Raw genomic sequence first — 23,141 nt, 5'->3', positions numbered from 1 at the left:
TGTTCCACATTGTAGCTCAAATCTTCTAAGGAAGTGTTGAGTTGTTCCTAATATTTGTTGGGAGGAAAGTGCAACCCTTGAGGTATCTCAGGGATTTCTTGATGATGAGCTTCCTCATGCATCTCTTGAGAACCGTGAAGGGTTTCTCTTGCTTGCTCAATCCTCTTCTTGGTGATGGGCTTATCCTCTTCAATGGAGATGTCTCCTTCTATGATAACTCCAGCTGAGTAACATAGATGGCAAATAAGGTGAGGAAAGGCTAGCCTTGTCATGGTGGAGGGCTTGTCGGCTATTTTGTAGATTTCATTGGAGATGACTTCATGAACTTCTACTTCCTCTCCAATCATGATGCTATGAATCATGATGGCCCGATCCACAGTAACTTCAGATCGGTTGCTAGTGGGAATGATGGAGCGTTGAATGAACTCCAGCCATCGTCTAGCCACAGGCTTGAGGTCCAGTCTTCTTAGTTGAACTGGCTTGCCTTTGGAGTCTCTCTTCCATTGAGCTCCTTCCACACATATGTCCGTAAGGACTTGGTCCAACCTTTGATTAAAGTTGACCCTTCTAGTGTAGGGGCGTTCATCTTCTTGCATCATGGGCAAATGGAATGCCAACCTTACATATTTCGGACTAAAAATTGGTAAAAATTACTTAGCGAAATTAATGATTTATTTATTTATTTATAGTATTTTCCAACCCAACAATACTACCATTAATCCGTTATTGGTTATTTATCTATTTGGTCAGAAGTTGGCTTTTTATTTTTTACTTTTTTTTTGTTTTTAGTGATTAACTTATAGTTTACTGTTCAATAATTCTTTTTATTTTATGTTTTTGGTAAACCAATGAGGCTAAGGCCCAGAAAAGGGAAAACACTAGATATTAGTTTTCTATTTTAATTTTTACCCTATTTTATTTTGGTTGGACTTTAAGCCTTATAGAGGAAAAAAACTTCTGTGAGGTCCATTTCATTTTTTGTTGATTGAGGCCCAATAGTTACAGATTTTCCGCCCCGCAATTTTACCAAAAAAAAAGGTATTTTTTTATTAAAAAAATTGCATGTGATCTCATTCTTACCGTATTAAATACGGATTAGTAAGTTTCCTACCAAAAAAGAGAGCGAAAAAGACGGATTAGTAACTGTCATGAGTCGGCAAGCTACGGATTCAAAACCAATAAACAACAGATGATGTGAAAAGCGAAATACATTTGAAGATGACTACAATTATAATCCAATCTAAAAAACGGTAACTTCTACCAAACGCTATTTCATAAAAATGGTTAAAAAAAAGATAAATTAACGACTAAGGTCCAAATTTTGGAGTCAAATTAAAGGGTAAAAATGGGAAAGAAGGGTGCAAAAGTTAAAGACGACAAGAGAGCTTCAACATCATTTCCTAACATAACGTCAAGGCATAGAAAACAACCAAACAGATTTTCGATTGTGGGGATGGTTGCACTCAAAAGTCAAGTAGCAGAATTTTGAAACCAAGCTCACTTTTAATGGTTGAGGAAGTTGAATTACACTACACTACTCTAGTGTACTACTACACAACACTGACACAGTCACGTGATCTATATAGCTAATACTGTCTGTCTCTCTTTAAGCTTTGCTTTAACTTGATTCAACCAACGCGCCAATTTTTTTCAATGCTTATGTTATCGCTTCCTGTTTCTTCTTCTTCTTCTTCGCTTTCTATTTTCACACTTGCTAGATCTGCTTCATAAGGACTAGGTACAGTTATATATATGCTTTTTCTGTTTCACACTTTTATCCGTTATTTTCGGTTGGCTTTTCTTTCCTCAGATTCTCAGAAACCTCGTCACCCTCCCCTACCATGTCTGCCTTTTTTGCTTTTTTCAACTTTAGCACTTTCTCATGCATTGTGCTTCGAGCTTTTTGCTTTTTTTTTTCTTTTTAAATATACTTGGGTTTGAATTTCGATGATGTGATGTGTTTTTGACCGAATATTGGTTTGATATATTGTGTGGGTTTTGAGAATTTGCAGGGGAATGGGGTTCATCTCAAGGAAGATCTTCCCAGCGTGTTGCAGAATGTGTGTTTGCTGTCCTGCATTGAGGTCAAGTTCACGCCAGCCAGTCAAACGTTACAGAAAACTCCTTGCTGACATCTTCCCCAAATCCCCTGTATGAACTACTATCCTCGTTCTGTTCTTGTGTTTGCCACTGTTGTAGATGATGCCTCTTTTCTAAACCAATGTTGCTGTCAACTGTCACCTAGTCCTTGCTGATGCTCATGTTGGTTTCTTGTAGAAAATTATCTCTTTGCTCATGTTGAACCTCCTTGTTAATTACTCTTGATTGTAGCGCACAATGGTATACGTATATATATAGGCTTGAAGAGATATGATTCTAATTCTAACAAACTAATAAATCAAACAATTTTGTTGAGTGGATTTTTTTTTTTACACTTTACCATTCAATTATACAAGTGATGGAGCCCAAACACTCATGTTTTATGATGTCTCTCAGGATGAGCTCCCAAGTGAAAGGAAGATTGCCAAATTGTGTGAATATGCTGCAAAAAATCCTTTTCGGATTCCAAAGGTATCTTCTCTTTCATTTCATTCATATAGAAGTTTGAGAAAGGGGGAAGGAGAATAATATGAATATCCTTCAATTAATTGAAACTATTGCTGAAGTTCATGAAATCTACTTTTCCTGCTAGATAGCAAAATATCTTGAAGAAAGATGCTACAAGGAGCTCCGATCTGAGCACATCAAACTTGTGAATATTGTAGCTGAAGCTTTCAACAAGTTGATTTCTCATTGTAAGGTGCAAATGTAAGTTTTTCATGATTAATTAGCCTTTTTTTTTTGTGCATTATGTATGCGATTGACTGGTATTGAACTATTGATATCTCATGCATTGCATTCTTTCTAATTTATATAAAGGAGCCTGTTATGATGATTTCCATGTCTTCCCTACATTGCAGAGCATACTTTGCTGTTGATGTGCTTAATGTGGTTTCTGAGCTTTTGGGCTATTCCAAGCATGATGCTATTCAAATACTTGGGTGCCAAACTCTAACAAGTTTCATCTACAGTCAGGTAATTGCTAAAATTCAAGAAGATTAAGATGACTTTCGGTTGTTTGCTCATGTGACTTGTGTACGTGATGAATATTTTTACTCAGAATAAAATGTCTATGTATCAGACCAGAATTGAGAGTATACTTTAATATAGTAATATTAATCACAAGCAATCTAGTCAAATAAAAAAATAAGTTAAGCATCTCTACGATATTTCAGATACCTTCTGTCATTCTGAATAATGATGTTTTTTTCTCTTCCTCATACTACTAATACATTGTATGAAGTAGCTGATGCTATTTTGTCTCCGGTGTTCATGATTTTACCCAATGAAAGAACAGGTGGATGCCACTTATGCTCGTAGCATTGAAAAGTTAGTAAGAAAGGTATGCATGCTATCGAGGGAGCATGGTAAAACCCATGAGAATCGCTGCTTGAGGGCATCAAGCTTGCAATGCCTTTCAGCAATGGTAATTTATACTCCATTTGTCATTTGATTTTGTTTGTGTTTCTGCTTTTTGCATAATTCCGTTCATTGAGGTGTGATTTTGTGTATGGTTTCTAATACTTGTTTTTATTAAAAATTTTCATGGTTGTAGTGAGGTTTTGATGTTTATCATAAGTTCCCATAGTAATAAGTACAACAACAAAGTTAATTTGTCTGCCTTTTCCATGGCAGGTTTGGTTCATGGCTGAGTTTTCACACATTTTTGTTGATTTTGATGAGGTAAGTTATTGAGTTATCCCACTGAGTAGTCTTATAATGAAGCTTATATTGCATCTACAATTCCAAGTTGATGGGAGAGAAAATGAGTGTCTGCATATCCCCACTTTGGGAGAGAAAATGTCATGAAATTTTGTATGGCTGCATTATCTAAGGAATATGTTGTTTCTTCTTTTCATCAAATTGATTTTCATAAGAAAACCAACTGATGCTTTAAGGTTGAAAAGTTGTATGATTGAGTTCTCATCATTGATGAAAATGTCTATTTTTGTGTAAATATTACTCTGCAAGAAATGGAGATTAAGGCTTAAATGAATTGAAAGCTCTTTGATGTTAACTTGCTGATCAGGGAGTTTAGTTAATCGCTGTGTTTGACCTCTTATACTTGGTAAAACTCTTCACATTGACTCTGAGAAGCTCACAAGGTGTGGGGGAAAAAGAAAATGAAAAAAAAAATTCTTAAAATGAATGATTTGAAGCAAATTTTCTTAGCTAAATGCTCCTAATTTGATTTCTAATAATTAATTGTCATAAAGGTTTGCAGGTTTCCTAAATAGCACTCAAACCAAATGACTTTTTATGGCCCTTTCGCTAAGGTTTTAGAGTTTCAGATATGTACCATCCCTGATCTGTTGGTTTCATTCTTAATGCAGATCATTCGCACCACTTTAGATAATTATATGCAAAAGGACAGGCAGAGTGAAGATGCTGATCTTAGAGCAGGGCCTCATCATAATTGGGTAGATGAAGTTGTGCAGTGTGAAGGCCGGGGTGGTTTAGTTGTTGGTAATGACACTCGCTCTAGGTGCTTGATCATCTGGCAGCAGCTAGAAATAAAGGATCCTTCCCTGTTGACAGGGTAATAGTTCTTCTTATTAATAGCTTGTAAAAGAATTTAGATCATTTATTGGTTGTTATACTTCCATTTTCTGATTTGTTAGTGTCATTGTTATAGAGAAGAAATGGGAAAACCTGAAATATGGGCTCAGATATGCATTCAGAGACTGGTTGAATTAGCCAAGGAAAGTACAACGATGCGTCGTGTATTGGATCCAATGTTTGTTTACTTTGATTCCGGACGACATTGGTCTCCTCCAAAAGGGTTAGCAATAATGGTTTTGTCTAGCATGGCCTATTTCATGGAGAATTCAGGTATTGTTCTCTTCAGCATTTCTCAGTCAAATCTTTGTCTGAAATCAAACCCAATAATATGGTGGATGTGTTGTACTGTTGTTTGGTTCCACTTCGTAACTTTGAATATTCATGGATTTTAAGATTCAAAACAGCTATTAAACAATGCCATATAAGATTCTTATGCAAAATCTTGTACTCTTGTCCCATGAATTTGCCATTTTTTTCCACCTTGTTTTCCAGGCAATCAGCAGTTGATTCTAGCTTCTGTCATACGTCATCTGGACCACAAAAATGTCTTACATGATCCCCACCTTAAAGCTAGCATTATTCAAGTTGCCACATCTTTGGCTGTGCAAATTAGAACTGGGAGAGGGTTGGTAGAATTTGGTTTTGTTGATGACCTTTGCAGGCATCTTAGAAAAAGCCTTCAAGCCTCTGGGGAATTTGTTGGAGAGCAAGAGCTGAACTCAAATATCTTGCTCCAAATCTCCATTGAGGAATGCTTACTAGAATTTTCCAAGCGAGTAGGTTCATGAATGTGCATTCTTTGGCCTAGAAAATCATTTTACAATTAGTTAGATCTCTCTGCTTCCAACAACTAAACTGCTTCATTTTCTATAATTAGGTCTCTGATGTACAGCCACTGCTCGACTTAATGGCTATAACCTTAGAAAATTTGCCGTCTGGTGTTCTTGCTAGAGCAAGCATTGGATCACTTATAATCCTTGCTCGAGTGGTCACTGTAGTATTGCCATCTTTGCATTCACAGCAGGTGAAAGGAGTTCATTGTATGCATGTTTCAATTTGAAGCTTAGTGATCATTATGTATGATTTTCATATTGATTGAATTGTTAGTAACAGGAAACCTGTTGTTTTTTTCCTGGAATATATCCATTAACAAAGTTTTATGCTTCCTTCTAGGCATTTCCAGAAGTGCTTCTTATGCAACTCATAAAAGCAATGCTGCATTCAGATCTGGAGACTTCAGTTGGAGCACACCAGATTTTTGCTTTAATTCTTTTTCCAAATTCTTTCCATTCACATTTAGTGCCTTCACGGTCTAGATCTCTGCACAATAAAAGGCCTTCCCACAGTACATCTGCATCTGCATCAATTTCAGCTTTAATGGAAAAGCTTCGCAGTGGCAGAGACAGCGCCAACCTAGAGAATCATGGCGACATTGTTGATGATGGATGCAGAGAAAGAGGCACTGTGGAAGAAGACCGGAACCAGCAGGGCCGTGGCTCTAAGATTTCTCCCAACTTTTACAAGCTTAAATCTGTCATTGATAGCACTAGTTTGACTGAGTCTGTGAGTAATTGAACAGGTTTATGCTACTATGTTGTTATTCATGATTATTTCTGGAAATAAATTATTATTTATCAAGTTTGGTTATTGAACTGGCCAGGAACCATATATTATGGAGCTAAGTGAAGATCAAATGGCACAGTTACTTTCTGCCTTTTGGATTCAAGCCAATCTTCCTGACAATTTGCCTTCAAAGTTTGAAGCTATAGCTCACTCTTTCATGTTAACACTAACTGTTTTACGCATAAAGGTATACTTATGTATTCACCTATGCCTATTGCTTTCCAGTATGTCCATACGCATAAAGACTTCGTACTATTTTGAAACGAATTTGAACTAGAATCCTGCTCTTAACATAGTTCTGTTCAGAAATTTTCTACAATTATTCTGATTGAGAAAATCTTTCTAAATGTAATGCTGCAGAACCTTAAAGATAATCTGTTGGTCCGCTTCTTCCAACTTCCACTTTCTCTCTGGAGTATGTTGTTGGACCCAGGTAACAGTACGACCTATATAGATTATTCTTATGAAACATTTTTACTCTCAAGCAAATAACTGATTAATAAAAGAAAATAAATTTGGCGTTCCCATGATCTTGCAGGAATGTTGCCCCCAGCATGTCAGAGGTCTATCTTTGTATTCTCTGCAGGCATGTTGATGTTTGCCTGCAAATTATATCAGATTCATGATCTGCATGATATGTTCACATCATTAGCAATATCTGAAGTAAGTGATATGAGATGAGTATACTATTTTTTAGCCTCTAGTGTCCACTAGAGGACTGTCCTGTTTCCTGTTAGAATAAAAGCTCCATTGTATTTAACAAATCAGGTTGATCCATTCATGGGAATCAGTGATTATCTTCAAGTATGTGCTAAGATGGATGTAGATGTGAAAGGATATGGCACTGCTGTTGATAATCAGATGGCAATATCGGTATTATCTGTGTTACGGAACAAAATACCAGAATATCTCCAGACTACAAAAAATGTTTTGGTTCAGAAGTTGACTAGCATCACTGAGGTGTTACATTTTATACATTTGACTATGGTTTTTCCAAAATCAACCACTTTCACTTTTTGATTTTATTGTTTCTTCTTTAGCTGGATGCAGATCACCTGGACACCCTACTGTCAGAGGCATTCAGGCCTGATGAAGAATTCATGTTTGGTCCACAATGGGTTCTTGAGAACAATCAAATGATTTTGCATTCCAAGGAGTCAATGTCACTAGATGGGGTATGTTGTCCCTTAGCATTTGTTACTTCTTAATGGGTGATTAGTGCCATCCTAGTGAGTTTTGTAACTTCAGTTTGTCTCCAGAAATACTTTAATTTTGATTATCTTGGTGGTTCAGGATGTTCTATCAAGTTCAGCAGTTGAAGATGACTCAATAAGTGAAGCATCTGTTTCCGAATTCTCTCGATCTATTCCAAAGATGCCTGCGTCACCTTCACTACTTCGTGTTATCAGCGTTGGACGGCTTATGGAATCGGTACACTTTTCTCTTTACTCTTTAGTACATGCATGTAAAATATGAGAAGAATAGGTTGCTAAAGCAGGGTGCCGTGTCCATTCCACTGACCATATAAAATTCTAATTAAGAGGTTGAGGTAACCAAGTAATTTGAAATTTGTTGATGCAATCAGATTCCCTTCTTTTGCATCCTTGCATCAGAAAAATATCAAGCATAATTAATCTAGTCCAAATCTGCCTGTCTCAATCTACAGATGAGAATACCAAGTTACTGTCAGAGATTATATTATTGGTGAACACTCATTGTTATATTCAATGTTTCTAGGCTCTAGAGGTAGCTGGTCAAGTTGCAGGGACTGTTGTCTCGGCTTCTCCTCTCCCATACAGCGCCATGGCTAACCAGTGCGAGGCCATTGGTACTGGCACAAGGAAGAAGCTCTCAAGTTGGCTGGCCTATGATTATAGTCAAGCAGCTGATAAATCACTGCTCAAAGTTTCTGATAGTAGTAATAGGGATTCCTTGGTCATGAAGCTACCTCCAGCCAGCCCCTTTGACAATTTCCTCATTGCTGCTGGGCGTTAAGGCTAGATCATGCAAAAGTCATATGCTATGTTCATATTTGTATAGCTATTATTCCTTAGTCATCAATTCAATTCAAGGACCAGTCACAAACTTGATCTATATAGCTTATGCTAAAGTTGTTGGAAACTAGTTTGTAAACCATTTTTTCCATATAATTTATATTAACTGTTATGTTTTTTATATGTCGATAGAGCTACTAAAAGCTAGATCTTATGAACGAAAGTTGGATAATTTAACTTAATTCGGCAGAAGTTCTATAAAGGAAGTAAGGGGTATTAACTGTATTTTAGAAACACCAATAATTATCTGCTTTTTTCCTGTTAGGTCTGATTTTTTCTTGTTCTTTTTTTTTGTCAGTGCTTTTGGTTTGATATATATATATATATATATATATATATATATATATATATATATATATATATATTCAAGAATCCACTCAGCTGACGTAGGCGCAAGTAGATGACAATGTTGTAAAACTTTGTATGGTGGTAGATTCTAATTCTAGTGATTAATAGACCAAATCGATAGAAGGAGCCAAGTTAACAAGAATATATCTTATCATTGCCTTTTGGCCAACTCAAAAGGCATAATATAAGTGATCACGCTAACCAACAAAAATTCAGTCCTACCATTTTATTTGGACAATTTTTCGAGGAATAATGTTAGGTAACTAAATTTTAAATTATTTTGCTTATCTTAAATTTTAGACTTTAAATCATAAATATTTAATTTTACATTCTAAATTATAAATTCTAAATTTTAAAATTGGTTAATGTTAGTTAACTAAAAGTTAGTTGAAAATTTTCTTTTTTGGCTTCCTCTTCAATTTCCCTTTATATTGGCATCTTTTTTAAGGAAGATATGCCTCACCATTAATGATCAAGTATACAGTGAGGAGAAGATATGCCTCTCATCATCATCATCATCATCATCACCATCATCAGTTATTTTCTCAGGTCAAATTGGAATCTCAAAATATCATCCACATACTTTATGCACCAAAGACAAACATTATTGGATCTTCAAGTACAGCAGTGGCAAATAAAAAGAAGATAAGTATGCATCATTTAAAGCACAATAATATTTGATTTGATGGGCATTGTTGGCTATTGTATCAAAAGAAGACAGGCCCGGACGTGGATTTTCTCTTTTTGGTTCCATTAAAAAACCAACTAGGAGTAAAGCCAACTCTATAAACTATATGTATATATGATAATATTAAAAAAACAAAAAATAATCAGTCTAAATAATTTAAATTTATTTTATTAATATTTATTTAGAAAAGTGTTAGGGTCAGCAACTTTTGTGTTTTGTAACCATCAATTGGCCATTAATAGTATTTTTAATGATGTGAGATTACATTCAATGGTGGGAGATCACCCACTTTTCTTTTGATGGTTAAGTGCTGGCTACAAAATATAAAAGTTGCTGGCCTCTAGACTTTCTCATTTATTTTATTATAAGATGCATTAAATAAAACTAAAAGTAATAAGTTTTAGTAATTTTTTATTAATATTTTTAATTATTAAATATTTTCGATGTATATTGACATAAAAGGAATGGTCATAAAATTAACAGTTTCTATTTATAGGATTCTCACTAAACTAAAGTGCCAAATTAATCACAATACCATAACCACCTATCCGATCCGTATCAACGTTTTGACTCGTTAGTTATATATATGCTTTAGCTTTCAATCACTTTCGAATTTCAATCACTGGAAAAGGAGAAGGAATCACCAAAACGGACCATAGTAGAAAGCACAATGTGTAAATAAAAAATAAAGATGAATAAAAGTACACGAAACTGGAATAAATATGCCTTATTTATTAAATTGAACAAATATTATAGTGTTAAGTACAAGAATAACCTCCTTGGATTGATAATGGCTTTTATTATTGTAGATGGATTTCAATAAATAAATTAAAGATGATTTTTTCAGAATTACGTTATATGAAAGAGTAAAAAAAACAACTAACAAACTACATTATTAAAAATAATAAAATATGAAATTATTAACTTAAAAGGTTATTGGGAGTCACTTAGATAAAGATGTCAAAAATATCTTTTTTTAAAGATGTTTTTTAAAAATTAAAATTTAACATATATAATCAATTAAATTGTATTATTTTTATTAAAATTAGAATGGACTAATCAGTTTAGTAAAAAAATTAATAAATAAATTTTAAATCAGTATAAATTAAGATTTTTTATAAAAAATTACTACAATATCCTTATTATAAAACACAACTAAAATATTCCTATTATATATATATATATATATATATATATATATATATATATATATATATATATTAATTTTGAAAACTTTAAATTCTAACCCTATAACAATAGAGAAGAAAAAGACTAAAATTTAGAATTTTTAAAATTAATATATATAATAAGAGTATTTTAGTCATTTTATTTAATAGGGGTATTGTAGTCATTTTTTATAAAAAATAATATTAATTTAGACAGATTCAAAATTTGATTCACTATTTTTCGGTCAAATTAATTTAATTTTGTCTAACCTAATTTTGACAAAATAACATAATTTAAGTGATTATATGTATTAAATTTTAATTATTAAAAAATATCTTAAAAAAAAAAGACATTTTCTGCGTCTTTATGGGATCATCCCCTAAAGTTATTACTAGGGCTGGAAGTGAACCGAACTGAGCCGAGCTAGACCAAGCTCAAGCTCGGCTCACAAAAATTGACCTTGGCTCACGGCTCGACTCATTAACAATCGAGCCTATTTCTTAAACTCAAACTCGGTTCATCGAAAGCTCATGAGCTGACTCGAGTTCACAAACTAGCTCAAATAATAAAAACATAAATACATGATCTATAATTCTATATCAATAAATTATAACTTATATATTTTAAAAAATATTTAAAAATATCAATTTTATATATTGTTATCTATCAATAAATTATAAATTTTTTATTTATGTCCTACATCAGAATTATATGTAAAAAATAAATATAAAATTTTAAATAATTAAGTCATTTATATATATATATTACTATTTCATATATATGTATATAATATTAAAAGTATAGATTAAATGCATATAGGATATGTGTTTTAACATATAATCGAGTCAGCTCACGAGCTAATGAGCTGAGCTTATCCAAGCTCAAACTCGGCTCATTTAATTTATGAGCTCAATTCCAAGCTCAAGATTGGCTCACTAGCTCACGAGCTTAACTTATCGAGCTATTAACGAGTCGAGCTCGAGCTAGCTCGACTCACTTTCAGCCCTAGTTATTACCCTAAATTCTTTATGGAAAAGTCTAAGCGACTAGCAATTTTTGTGTTTTGTGGGCGGCACTTAACCATAAAAAAAAATGAGTAATCTCCCTATGTTAGATGTAATCTCACACCAAACACTATTGATAGCCAATTGATGGTTACAAAATACAAAAATTGCTGCCTTAGCACTCATTATTTATTTTTCATTCATCTTATCACTTTAGAGATATCTGTTGAACTCACCTTGTGAATATGGTTTGCTCGGAAGAGTTGTCCAAAGACTCAACAATCCAAAAAGCGCACACACATTTGCAATAGTATCTTGTATATTTATTGAAAATTTAAGATCAGCAGTAACATTATGAAAAGATATGTAATAATTCTAGCAAGATGATGGATGAGATGCAAGCACAAGTGGAAATTAAATATAGACTAATTAAGCTACTAGAACATGGCCCCCAAATTCAATTGGTAAAGATAAAGAAAATATCTAAAATCTGAAGAGATCATCAGAGTTGATCGTCAAGGGTTAATTCCTCAATGATGATGTTGCCATGATTGAGAGGGTGGTTGAAGGCTTGAATCTCATCAGAGCACTTATTGGGTAGTATCATAGAACCAAGTCCTTGTTGTTGGTCAACAACAGAAAGAGGGTATTTTCTGGCTATGAGAACAGAATTGATAACCTCATCAGTAGGGTGGAACACAGAGAGAACCTCAAAGCCTCTAAGGTCACAGGGCTCAACAACAGGGTACAGAAAAGCACGAGCGCCATGAGCACTCCTCAGCATAAGAACAGCACCAGGTGCCATGTACTTTGACAAGTGATCAATCACTCTGTTCTTTTCTTCCTTGTCCATTCCCACAAGCGCCGCCAAGTAAACAACGTCAAACTCTTCCAAACAACTCACATCCAATATATCATTGGTGTGAAACGCCATGCGCTTGGACAAGTCAGGATCTCCTGAGACCAAGCGCATGGCGCTCGAGTTGGCGGAAGAGTCGATGTCATAGTTGTGGAAAGTGGTTGAAGGGAGGTGGTTGGATGCGAGAACAATGGAAGTTAGAGGAAGAGGGCCGGAGCCAACAAAGGCGATCTTGTTGGGGAGTTGTGGGCCGCAGTGTTGGGAGAGGATTGTGAATTCAAGAAGACCGAGTTTGAGGTAGTTTTTATAGTAAGGGAAGATGTGGAGATGGTGGAGAGGGTTATCGTAGGAGCCAAGGATGGCGGAGTAGTGGTGCTCCAAATGACCCTCGGCTATGCTACAGAGCCTGATGAGGTTGGATCTTATCTCTTGAAGGTTCTTTGAGAGCTTTGTGACATCGATGGGGCTTGGTGGTATGCATGTCAGGACAAGCTCTGTGAATAGGGTGTCCACATTCTTGCACGGTTTCAGACTCTCTAGACTCGCTATTTCTGAATACAGCTCGCATACTTTTGAGATCAACACTTCTTCTTGGCACACCATTATGTCGACACTCTTTGTGCTTTCTTCTTTTCTATATGCATCTATGCTCCACTCTCCTCTCAGATCAGGTCATTATTTATGCTCAACTGTGGGCTCCACATACTCTCAAACCGAATAATACTGTCATAAACTATGTTGCTTAGCTTATCTTTAATTTGATTTAACACAACTTTAGGTGTTAATTTGAGTGAAAATTTATATATAGTTATCTTGATGTAAAATTGATAATATTTAAAAAATATTAATAGTTTAATAAATTGGACTAAATTATATCGAATAATTTTTAACTATTAATTTTATATTAAAATAAGTGCATATGAATCTTTATCATTAATTTAATATGATATCATGATTAGATATCATCAAAACTACTTTGTGGGTGATATATACTAATGCTACTAATAATCTCTATGTCAAACATTGTGCTGTTCAACATAAGAATATAGTTAATAATAAAGATAGTGCCGCAAATAACAATGATCTTGGAGAAGTAAATTAATTAAACATATAATCGGAACCAAACAAGAACAAGAGTTTCATCTCTATACTCGCCTCATATCCCATGCTTAACATAAAATTAGGGTTTCTGTGGACTTGCAAGTTGTAATACAAGTTGCTGTTAACATACGATGACACGAGTATCAACATGCAGCAGAAAACAGAAAACAGTTGTTAATCAGTAATAAAAAGAAAAAGATGAAAAATTGACGATACAAACAGAGTAATAATAACATGGCAACATCTCAGAGCACATCATCATCATGATATTTTATCCGTTATTATCAAATACATCTGAAAGACAATAAAAAATAGTGTAAAATAACTCTAAATTATAATTTATTTTATTTTTTAAAATTATATTAAAATATTTTTTTTAAGACAAGAAAAATATTTTATTTATTAAAAAAATAAAATCTAAAATTCAAGACATAAAAAACAAAAAAAATAAAGAACTCTCAAATTTTAATACAAGAATACAAAGAGTACGTACTCTTTTGGAGATGTGAAGATAAAGTAAAAAAATTGAAGTATGAGTAAAGTATAGAAATACTGAAATAATTGAATAATATTAAATATAATAAATATATAATTATGTATCTTATATACATAAAATTATAAATATTAACTTAAATAAAATAACTTTAGTTATATTATCTTCTAATATTATCATATTAAATATATAATAGCTAAACATTTAAAAAAATTAAATAAGCCTTTATTTTAAATTTTAAAAGATTTATTTATTACAAAATAGTACATTATGACTATTCAAATATTAATTTCGTTTGATACAAATAAATTTTCCTTTTTTGTTTCTTTAAATTTGAGTAAAGAATTGATAAAGTGCACAATATTAAAAAATAACCATTTTAATTTTATTCAGTAAAATTCACACAAATTAAAAATTATTAATTAATTAATGTGATAACTATTTTTGTCTTTTATCTCAATTATATTTGATATTTATTTTGTTTATATATTTTTTAAATTTTCTTCTCACTGGCGGGAGCTAAGTCCCTTACGAAAGTTTTATTATTGTCTTTAGCCACGTACTATCAGCATCATTTAATTAGAGTAGTTCACACAAGATTGGCACTTTAAATAAGAAAAATTTGTCTTTACCACCTTCTTTATATACAACTATATACAACGACAAAAACACATCTTAATGCATATAAATGTTGATAATGATTATACCTTCATTTGTTTATTAATTTTGTTCTTGATACAGGACGAAACATAATTCTTTTAATACATTAATTTAAAAATTATTAAATAATTTGATTAAATTATTATACAAATTTTAATTATTAATTTTATAAAAAAAATAATTGTATAAAAATTTATAAAAGTGAGTAGGGATGTGAATCTGAAAATGTTGACATTCAACATCAGAAAAATAATTCCCTTTGTCTGGTGCAAACAATTTTTCCTTAATCGCTTTGCCTTATACTGTTCTAGATTTAATCTCTATTCAACTTCTTGTTCTAAAGTTGGAAAAAATTTAGGTCATCCTTTCTTTTTTATTATAAGTCTACTTTTTAAGTTGAATAAAAATTTAGTTTTCTTCAATTAGTAAGACAACTATTATCTTCAAAGCATTTTTTTAATGAGGCCTATTTACAGAATTTTTACAAATTGTCTACTAAAAAATTGTCTTTATTACAGTGATAACACATAGATTCAAACCCTTATTATTATATGATATTATTTTATAGATTTTTAACAAATTTAAATAGTTCGATATCAAACGATTTGAGAGCGAAATTTAGTCCTATCAATTTTTAAAAGTGTATCAAAATGTTCTTTTAATTGAATAAAACAATAAAAGAAAATCTAAAAAAAGCAAAATAAATTTAAAAATAAAATGACTGGAATTAAAAAGAATAACATTCAATTTAAGTAAACAGTAAACTGCTTTTGACAAAATAAAAGGACTTTAAAATAAAAAACATAAGTGCTAAGTTTTAAAAGAAAACATAAAGAATAAATTTGTTTAAAAGCTAAATTTGCAATAAAATAAAGATTACATTAAATAAAATTTAAAAGACACGAAAGAAATTCTACAAAAAAACTCTTTGCAGATTTAGAAAATCGCTGGAGATATAAGTGTGAAAAAATGTTTTTTGAAAACGAATTTTAACACTCTTTTCTTCAAACCTTCACCTATTTATAAGAATCTTCAATAAATCAAATTCAAATATAACTCTCAAGTGCATTAATCTATAAACCGTTTCCGCTCTTTTGCATAATGTGAGTAATTGTTATTAGAGTCTTAGCTTCACTTATCAACTTCTTTATTTTTTCTGAATGAGTCTTTATCTATCGAAATTTACTCCCTTGTCAATATGTCATTTTTGATAAACCCATGAAACAAATTTCTACTTCAAAACTTATAACTTATTTATTTTTGACTGACAGATGTATTTAATTTTTTATTCAAAAATAAATTATTATTTTTATTCCTAAAATTTTAAAATCTTAGATAAAATGAGTACGTTGGGACATTTTGTTGCAAAAAATAATTTTTTATGTGATGTAAAACGATACATGATACGTCGATACACCAATTTTAAAATTTAATAAGACACAAAGATATATATATATATATATATATATATATATATATATAATATAAAGTATTTTTCAGATAAATTATAATGATATTTTGATATTTTATTGATATTAAAATATAAATTAATATTTAATTATTTTTAATATTTTATTTTAATTATATAAAATATTTAAAATATTATTATTTTAATAAATAATAATATGTACTATTTCTAAATTTATTTCAAAAATACATATTAAATATAAAGTTAGATACATTGAAACGTGATAAAATTTAAATATATTCAAATATGTCTGAAAAATAATTTTTATTAAGCATAGTTAACAAATACGTCTAACATACGAACACACAACTCAACAAAACGTCTGCTTTTCATAATTCATAATAAACTTTTCAGCAATTTCAATCCTTCAATTATATTTTACTTTTTATTAAATCTATCTAATTAATTACCTCGGTGGACTTGCATCATTTCCCATCATATATAATGGATATAAAAACAGTGAATTTAGTATAAGCGAAAGGGCCGATAAACTAGGTCCCTACAACATTATTCGAGCCAGGTTTAATACAGAATTAGTAGATAGCAATGGTCAAGTGGATGGGATCATCACCCTAATGTTTCCTCCAACAAACGTCCACAGAATTGGGGCCTCCTCTTACTGTAGATTGAATAGGAGGTCTCACTGAAACAAAATAGACATCAGATTAGATGTTTGGGGCGGAAAAATAGTTTGTATATGTCCACTAATAATGCAACAATAATATTATATGATTATTTTTTATGTGCCTTAGCTTAATGCTACTTCTGTTCTTTCTACCCTGACCCCTTGTCTATACGGTTAATGCTCCCTGAATACATAATTTCATGTGAAGATAGTAGGTATAGTAGGTATTGTGAATAGTTAGATTATTCGATTAAATACGTTAAAAAATTTAATAGTTTGTAATATCATTTTTATGCGTAAATATTTATAATATACAGAAAATGATACATATAGAATACGAGATACACGGACAATAAATTTAAAATTTTTATAAAATATTGAGACATAATATATATAAAATATAAAGTATTTTTAAATAAATTATAATAATATTTTAATATATTATTAATATTAAAATATAAATTAAAATTTTAATTATTTTAATAATTAATAATATATATTATTTTTAAACTCATTTCAAAAATAAATATTAAAAATAAGATACACTAACACATGATGGTATTTAGGTGTGTCTAAACCTGAAAGAAGAAAAAAAAGCAACCAGCAAAAAAAAGAAAGAGATGAATAAACAAAAGAACCCACCATGATAAAGTTTCTTCATACGTTCATGAGATCTGTCGCGTCGCGGATAATGACGCTGGGACGGTGAACGCAGTGGACTGTGGGGGAGGCTGCACGGCGGGTGGGCAGCGTGAAAGAGGCTTTTGGGGCTGGTGCGCTGCGATCGAACGTTCGTAGAGAGGCTGGCGGTGGCGGGCTGTCCGGGGCTGGTGCTGCGCAATCGGCCGTCCGCGGAGAGGCTGGGCGGCGTCAGCTAAAGGCTGGACGGCGGCAGCTGGAGTCTGGACAGCGTCGGACCGAAGAACGGGAAAGTGAAACGGCAGCTGGATTACTCTGCAAACCGGAGTTCGCGAATGAAAAACAGAAGTTAGCGTGATATTGAGTGTAACTGTTTGGTTCAATTTGAAATATTTATTTTTTAAATTTCAAAATTTAAAATTATTAATAATTAATTAATCATCTAATTTATAATTTTAATTTTATTTTATCCTTTTTATTCTATTATTCAGATTGATTATTATTCTCTATACTTTTTCATAAACAAATATCCGTATTTGATAGGTAGACATCTTTACGACAGTATCCAACTATCTGAATTATATTCTGATGTCTATTTTTGGGCAATTTGGCCACTCCAATTGCAAGATGGCAGTAACAGTAGCAACCAAATGCGATTACTCGACGCTGAAACAAATCAAATTAAAAGGGAATAGTCAATATAATAGTGCAAACCAATAACATAAAGCACTTTTACAACAAGGTGCGTGTAGGGTAGGGGTATCTGAGAGAAAAAAGAAGATACCATACAACTACAAGAGATGAAGATATACGGCTATATTAAAGATATGGGGCATCACGTAGCTAGCTAGCTTAGCTTTCGGTTGTACCATTCCAATTTTATTGCAGTGCATAAGACAAAGATTGCATAAAATAATAATAATGAAAAGTTGAATAATGCTGATTGAGCATATTGGTGGGTTATGGTTGAAGTCAAAAATACTTTTATTATTTATTTGATTGATGCAAATGGGAGTATGGCAACCACACGACGCCGGAACCACATAACAGATAGATAACTCAACATTGTCTCTTCCATGAATGATGCTTCCTCCGTTACTCCATCACTCTCAAAGAGGTGTATGGCCACCACACGACACACCACGCCGTGTACCTAACGGAAACCACATATAATAATAATACGTATTCCTCTGAATCATGCTTAGCTTTCCCCTTATATCTTCTATCCTAACCTTCACAAGAATTTAAAAGAGGAATGACACAAAGTAGTGAAATGAAATCTGTTTTTGTATTATAAGTTAGAAACTAAAAAGAATAATAAATAAATGGTGACCAGTTTTTTGTATAGAAAAAGTCTAGGAGCAAGTAGTTTTATTAAAATTTGGCCAACATTTAACTAGTAAAAATAAAGTGAGTAATCTCACATCATTAAAATCACCAATAATAACTAATTGATGATTACAAATCACAAAACTTGTTGGTCTCCTAGCACTCTTCTTTTGTATAAAAGATGATAATTCATACGAAGATGATATCTATATCATCTTTACATGAAGATAATTTTATATGAGTAATCACTTGAATAAGGAAATTTTGGGTGTCTAAAGCATTTGTATGGAATTTGTCTAAAAGGTGAAAAATAAAAAAGTAAAGACCTTATATTTTGTATCTTAATTATAGGCATGATAGAAGAAACTCCTAAGTAAATGTATAAATGGTATCTGTAAATGTTGATATTTTATAGTGAAACTAATTGTTTAAAATATGATAGTTTCAGTTCCTAAGATTGATCAAGAAATGGATTGCATTAAGAATATCATAGAGCATTAGGCCAATTCTACCACCAAACCAACTTCCCATTTGGCTACCCACTAGAAAACCAAGTCTGCCAAGCCTTTGTTCCCCAAAGAAGCCACCAAGATATGAACCAAACAAAGTGCCGCTTCCCCTGATTGCACCCTCTGCATCACTCCCACCATAGTACACTGCCTCAAAGAAGTCCCATCCAGAAGATATCATGGGACCTATCACGCGCTGAGCCTTGTGCGAAGCCAACTTCGCCGCCTTTGCGCCTTCTTTCTCAGCATGCTTCTCTGCTAATGACTGTGCCATGCCCTGTGACTTTGCATCAGTCAGTGCAGATTTCATTGCTTGGTTCTTGGCTTTCTCAATATGTGCAGCTCTTAAGTTGTGGAAATACAGCTTCGTACTTTCCTTAACACCGCATGCTAGACTTCCGTATCCCATGTCCAAGCAATTCCACACTGTAAACTTTCCACTCTTGGATGTTGCATGATCCGGAACAAGCTTCCTGCATTTCTCAGCTTGGAAAATAAAATGAAATTAAAAACCATTATTTGAGATTGTTAGAAACAAGAACGTTTCATTGTTGGGAAAGCACTCCAAGTTAATATAATTAATGATGCTAATGCAAATAACAACAGGGTTGAACTTATGACAGATCCAAATGTGTTTTCTTATATTGTTTCTCCCTTATATATATGTTCATAATCGACAATACAATGAATATATGATGATATTTCTCAATTATTATTATATATAACATGCATCAAATTAATGTTATAGCGATCTGTCAAAAATAAATTAATAACATTGAATTGAGATTGAGAGTGGGGTGGAAGGTAATTAGGTACCTGCCATGCTAAGAACAATGATGAAGGCGACAAATACCAGCAACCGGACGCGTTTCTTGTGGAAATCCATGTCATCGGAACAACAGTAACGGTATATGGGAAACCGAATCCAATTAATGTTTATTTGATACAAACAAACAAAAATTAATGAAGCTTGGAGGAAAGGCAAGATGCAGAGTTAGATTGAGTAGATTCTAACTATGGTTTCATGTTCATATTCAGTTATTTTTTTAATTTCTGTTTAGACTGTGTGAAGTGGACCATCCTTGTCATGGATCCCAATGTTTCTTTCTACAAAATGGGCTCTTGCTCCATCAAATTGGGACATAGCTCGGATTTGGTTTTTTCCACCTCTGGAAAACATTATTATAAAAGGCTTGGTTTCGGTATCACAAAATGAAATTCATTTTGATCAGTACAGAAAGTCAGAAACATCCAACATATGTTTAGCTACTAGACCATATAGGCTGCCTTTGTTTAAAGAGACATGATACTGAGACACTGAATTAGTGTATTTGAATTAGTGTATTTTGTGTCCATCCTGACAGAAAAGACACAGAAACACTAACAAGGGAACATAAAATTTTGTGTTTCTGTCCATCAATATCCTGCCCTGTTCTCAGTGTGTCTCTATCCTGTGCAGCCATATGACATTTTGGATGAGCTCGTATATACTATATTTTACAAAACCACCTTAATCTCAAATATTAATTATGAAATTCATTTCACTTGGTTAATTATAAATTCATTTTGTTTCTGGATGAACTAGTTTAAAAACTTATAAGTAACTTCATCTCATAACTTGAAAGAAAAACGTTGCACGCCTTATTTTCTTTGTAATTTTGAACATATACCAATATTTGGTACTTTATTCGTATAAAATAATGTATCAGATTTCGAAGATGAGGCTAAGAAGCTGATTTAGCGTAATTGTTTTAAAAAATAGCAGTCTAATAAAATTTTCATGTATTTTTGTCTTGTATTTTACTGTCACACGGGGAAATGTATCAGATTTCGAAGATAAGAAGGCTAACAAGCTGATTTAGCGTGATTGTTTTAAAAAATAGCAGTCTAATAAAATTTTCATGTATTTTGTTTTGTATTTTACTGTCCAACGGGGGCATCAAACGGAAACTCTAAACAAGCTCAATTAAAACAGTTGGACAAACAAGTCAACCGTCAAGAAGTACAATAGAGTTCGGAATTTCAAAACACAGACAAAAACAGAAGGCTTGGGCAGCCATAGCAATCTTCAAAGCCTTCTTCCCCTTCTACCGCTCTTTCTACGAGTGCTATCTGAAGGAATCGGAGTCACATCCTCTGAAGAAAACAAAAACATGATTAACAATTGTAAAAATTAGTCAAGCATCAAGTTTATCGCAGCATCTCATAAATGCATATACCTATGCGGCCAATTTTCATTCCAGAGCGAGCCAAGGCACGGAGAGCAGACTGAGCACCAGGGCCAGGTGTTTTTGTCTTGTTTCCTCCGGTGGCACGGAGCTTGATATGAAGAGCAGTTATGCCCAGCTCCTGCTTCCAAATAGAATCAAGTCAGTGAACTTTGAACACTATACAGAGATGTGATCACAAGTTGGAATAATCATGTAGCAGACTAACAGGAATAGAAATGGAAAAATATTGAAAAACATAAACACCGACTATTATTGATATGAACAATATAAAATTACTAAATCAACAGTATGAACAACACGAGATTCACATGTATTATATAGTCATGAAAGTCTATATGAGGATAATCATAAAGACCTTGCATCTAGCAGCAACATCTTGTGCTGCAAGCATAGCAGCATATGGGGATGATTCATCTCTGTCAGCTTTAACCTTCATTCCACCTGATTATAAGAAACAAAATACATAAGATACATATGGATTTATTCCGAGACTTATCAGGAATTCCTGGAAAGCTAAAACAGTTACTTTGGTGCTACATAAAGTAGAAAGTAAAATTTTGCAGTTTGAGAATGTAATAGTCATTAAAATATTGGCTAGTTTACATTATTATAAAATAAGGCATATGTTTAGTATTACTTGAAAGTTGAAACAGTTTCATAAAACATAATCTTGGAAAAAGTGAAAAAATATACGGCAGGAGTTTCAAATACCTCAAAAAAACATTGAAATTGGCTATAGAACTGTTATAGAATAAAGTATCCATGTAATAAGAATCTTTGTTTATAGCTTAAGGCAATGTGAAGAGAAACACACTTACCAGTGATGCGGACAAGGGTTTCCCTTCCAGACAAATCAGTCACATGCTGCAATGAGAAATCACCCAATCAAAACCATCGATTCAGCAAATTCAAATAAAATAAAGAACAAGGAGAAAAAAGATGAACATAGTGTACTCACAATAAAGGTGTCATTGAATGATGCAAAAATGCGAGCAACACCAAAAACATGTTCACCCTCTCTAACAGCAGGGCCAAGAGTGACGGTTTCCTCCTTGGGCTCTCTAACCTTTCTCCTCGACTGCAAAAGAATCAACACCACACACAGTCTTAAAACTGAATATTCTCATAACATTCCCAATTGCACAACTAATTCCCAACGCAACTAACATAACAAGTTCTAATAATGAAAAAATAGCATCTAATTATTGCTTCCTTCTAATTAACAGAACAATGAGAGCTTCCCACCATTCCCTTCAATCCTGTTTTTAGCTGCTACTGAAGGGTTCAGCTAATTAAGTAAAGATTAAAAAGATGCATACAAAGAATCAGATCATAACGAAAATACAGGTAGCTAGGGGAAAAGAAAAAGAGATTTTATTTAAAAGGAAAATCAACGTCTAGCTGAATCTCCTAATACACTACAATCAGACTTCTTCATTGATTATCACAGATCAAACAAAATGACGTGGACTAATAATTAAGAATAAGAATGGAAGACTAAGCAACAGAAATTGGTGAAACGAAATCTAACAGAAAGAGAGAGACATACCATGGTTGGTGCTCGAAGGTTGCGCAGTGAGAATCAGCTTTCACTTACCCTAGGTTTGTGATATATACCCAGACAGTGGAATGCGTTAGGGTTTTAAATTTTGTAGAGAACTACGTAATACTGGAGTTGGAC

General features: G+C 32.8%; 4 protein-coding genes across 6 annotated transcripts; 1 reads left to right on the top strand and 3 right to left on the bottom strand.

Annotated features, from left to right (window-relative positions):
* The first annotated feature begins 1,371 nt into the window (after window positions 1-1,371).
* LOC112695584 (protein SEMI-ROLLED LEAF 2) lies at window positions 1,372-8,462 on the top strand. 3 transcript variants are annotated; one of them, XM_025747981.2, is made up of 19 exons: window positions 1,372-1,594; window positions 2,013-2,151; window positions 2,497-2,571; window positions 2,693-2,808; window positions 2,961-3,075; window positions 3,398-3,526; window positions 3,736-3,783; window positions 4,434-4,639; window positions 4,736-4,932; window positions 5,155-5,438; window positions 5,540-5,686; window positions 5,836-6,225; window positions 6,323-6,472; window positions 6,646-6,718; window positions 6,824-6,948; window positions 7,054-7,245; window positions 7,326-7,460; window positions 7,579-7,716; window positions 8,023-8,462. In XM_025747981.2, the coding sequence occupies exons 2-19, from the start codon at window positions 2,017-2,019 to the stop codon at window positions 8,278-8,280; spliced, it is 2,913 nt and encodes a 970-aa protein (XP_025603766.1). In that variant the 5' UTR covers window positions 1,372-1,594; window positions 2,013-2,016; the 3' UTR covers window positions 8,281-8,462. The 3 variants fall into 3 exon arrangements, with proteins under 3 accessions (XP_025603766.1, XP_025603764.1, XP_072054019.1); XM_025747979.3 differs by having other exon boundaries at window positions 1,414-1,738; XM_072197918.1 differs by having other exon boundaries at window positions 1,532-1,738; window positions 2,697-2,808.
* A 3,385-nt stretch (window positions 8,463-11,847) lies between these two features.
* LOC112695583 (nicotianamine synthase) lies at window positions 11,848-13,224 on the bottom strand. The gene has a single exon (XM_025747977.3). The coding sequence runs from the start codon at window positions 13,006-13,008 to the stop codon at window positions 12,049-12,051; it is 960 nt and encodes a 319-aa protein (XP_025603762.1). The 5' UTR covers window positions 13,009-13,224; the 3' UTR covers window positions 11,848-12,048.
* Window positions 13,225-16,569: 3,345 nt separating this feature from the next.
* On the bottom strand, window positions 16,570-20,497 carry LOC112698062 (uncharacterized). The gene is made up of 3 exons (XM_025751480.3): window positions 20,046-20,497; window positions 17,395-19,715; window positions 16,570-16,770 (listed from the first exon to the last, which is right to left on the bottom strand). Exons 1-2 carry the CDS (start codon window positions 20,113-20,115, stop codon window positions 19,165-19,167), a joined length of 621 nt encoding a protein of 206 aa, XP_025607265.1. The 5' UTR covers window positions 20,116-20,497; the 3' UTR covers window positions 16,570-16,770; window positions 17,395-19,164.
* A 620-nt stretch (window positions 20,498-21,117) lies between these two features.
* LOC112695581 (small ribosomal subunit protein uS11) lies at window positions 21,118-23,141 on the bottom strand. The gene is made up of 6 exons (XM_025747976.3): window positions 23,010-23,141; window positions 22,419-22,538; window positions 22,279-22,324; window positions 21,816-21,901; window positions 21,449-21,578; window positions 21,118-21,365 (listed from the first exon to the last, which is right to left on the bottom strand). Exons 1-6 carry the CDS (start codon window positions 23,010-23,012, stop codon window positions 21,298-21,300), a joined length of 453 nt encoding a protein of 150 aa, XP_025603761.1. The 5' UTR covers window positions 23,013-23,141; the 3' UTR covers window positions 21,118-21,297.

Source organism: Arachis hypogaea, chromosome 6 (genome assembly GCF_003086295.3).
Source record: "Arachis hypogaea cultivar Tifrunner chromosome 6, arahy.Tifrunner.gnm2.J5K5, whole genome shotgun sequence".
NCBI lineage: Eukaryota > Viridiplantae > Streptophyta > Magnoliopsida > Fabales > Fabaceae > Arachis > Arachis hypogaea.
Note: the sequence above shows the minus strand (reverse complement) of the source record. Positions and strands in the feature narration are given on the sequence as shown.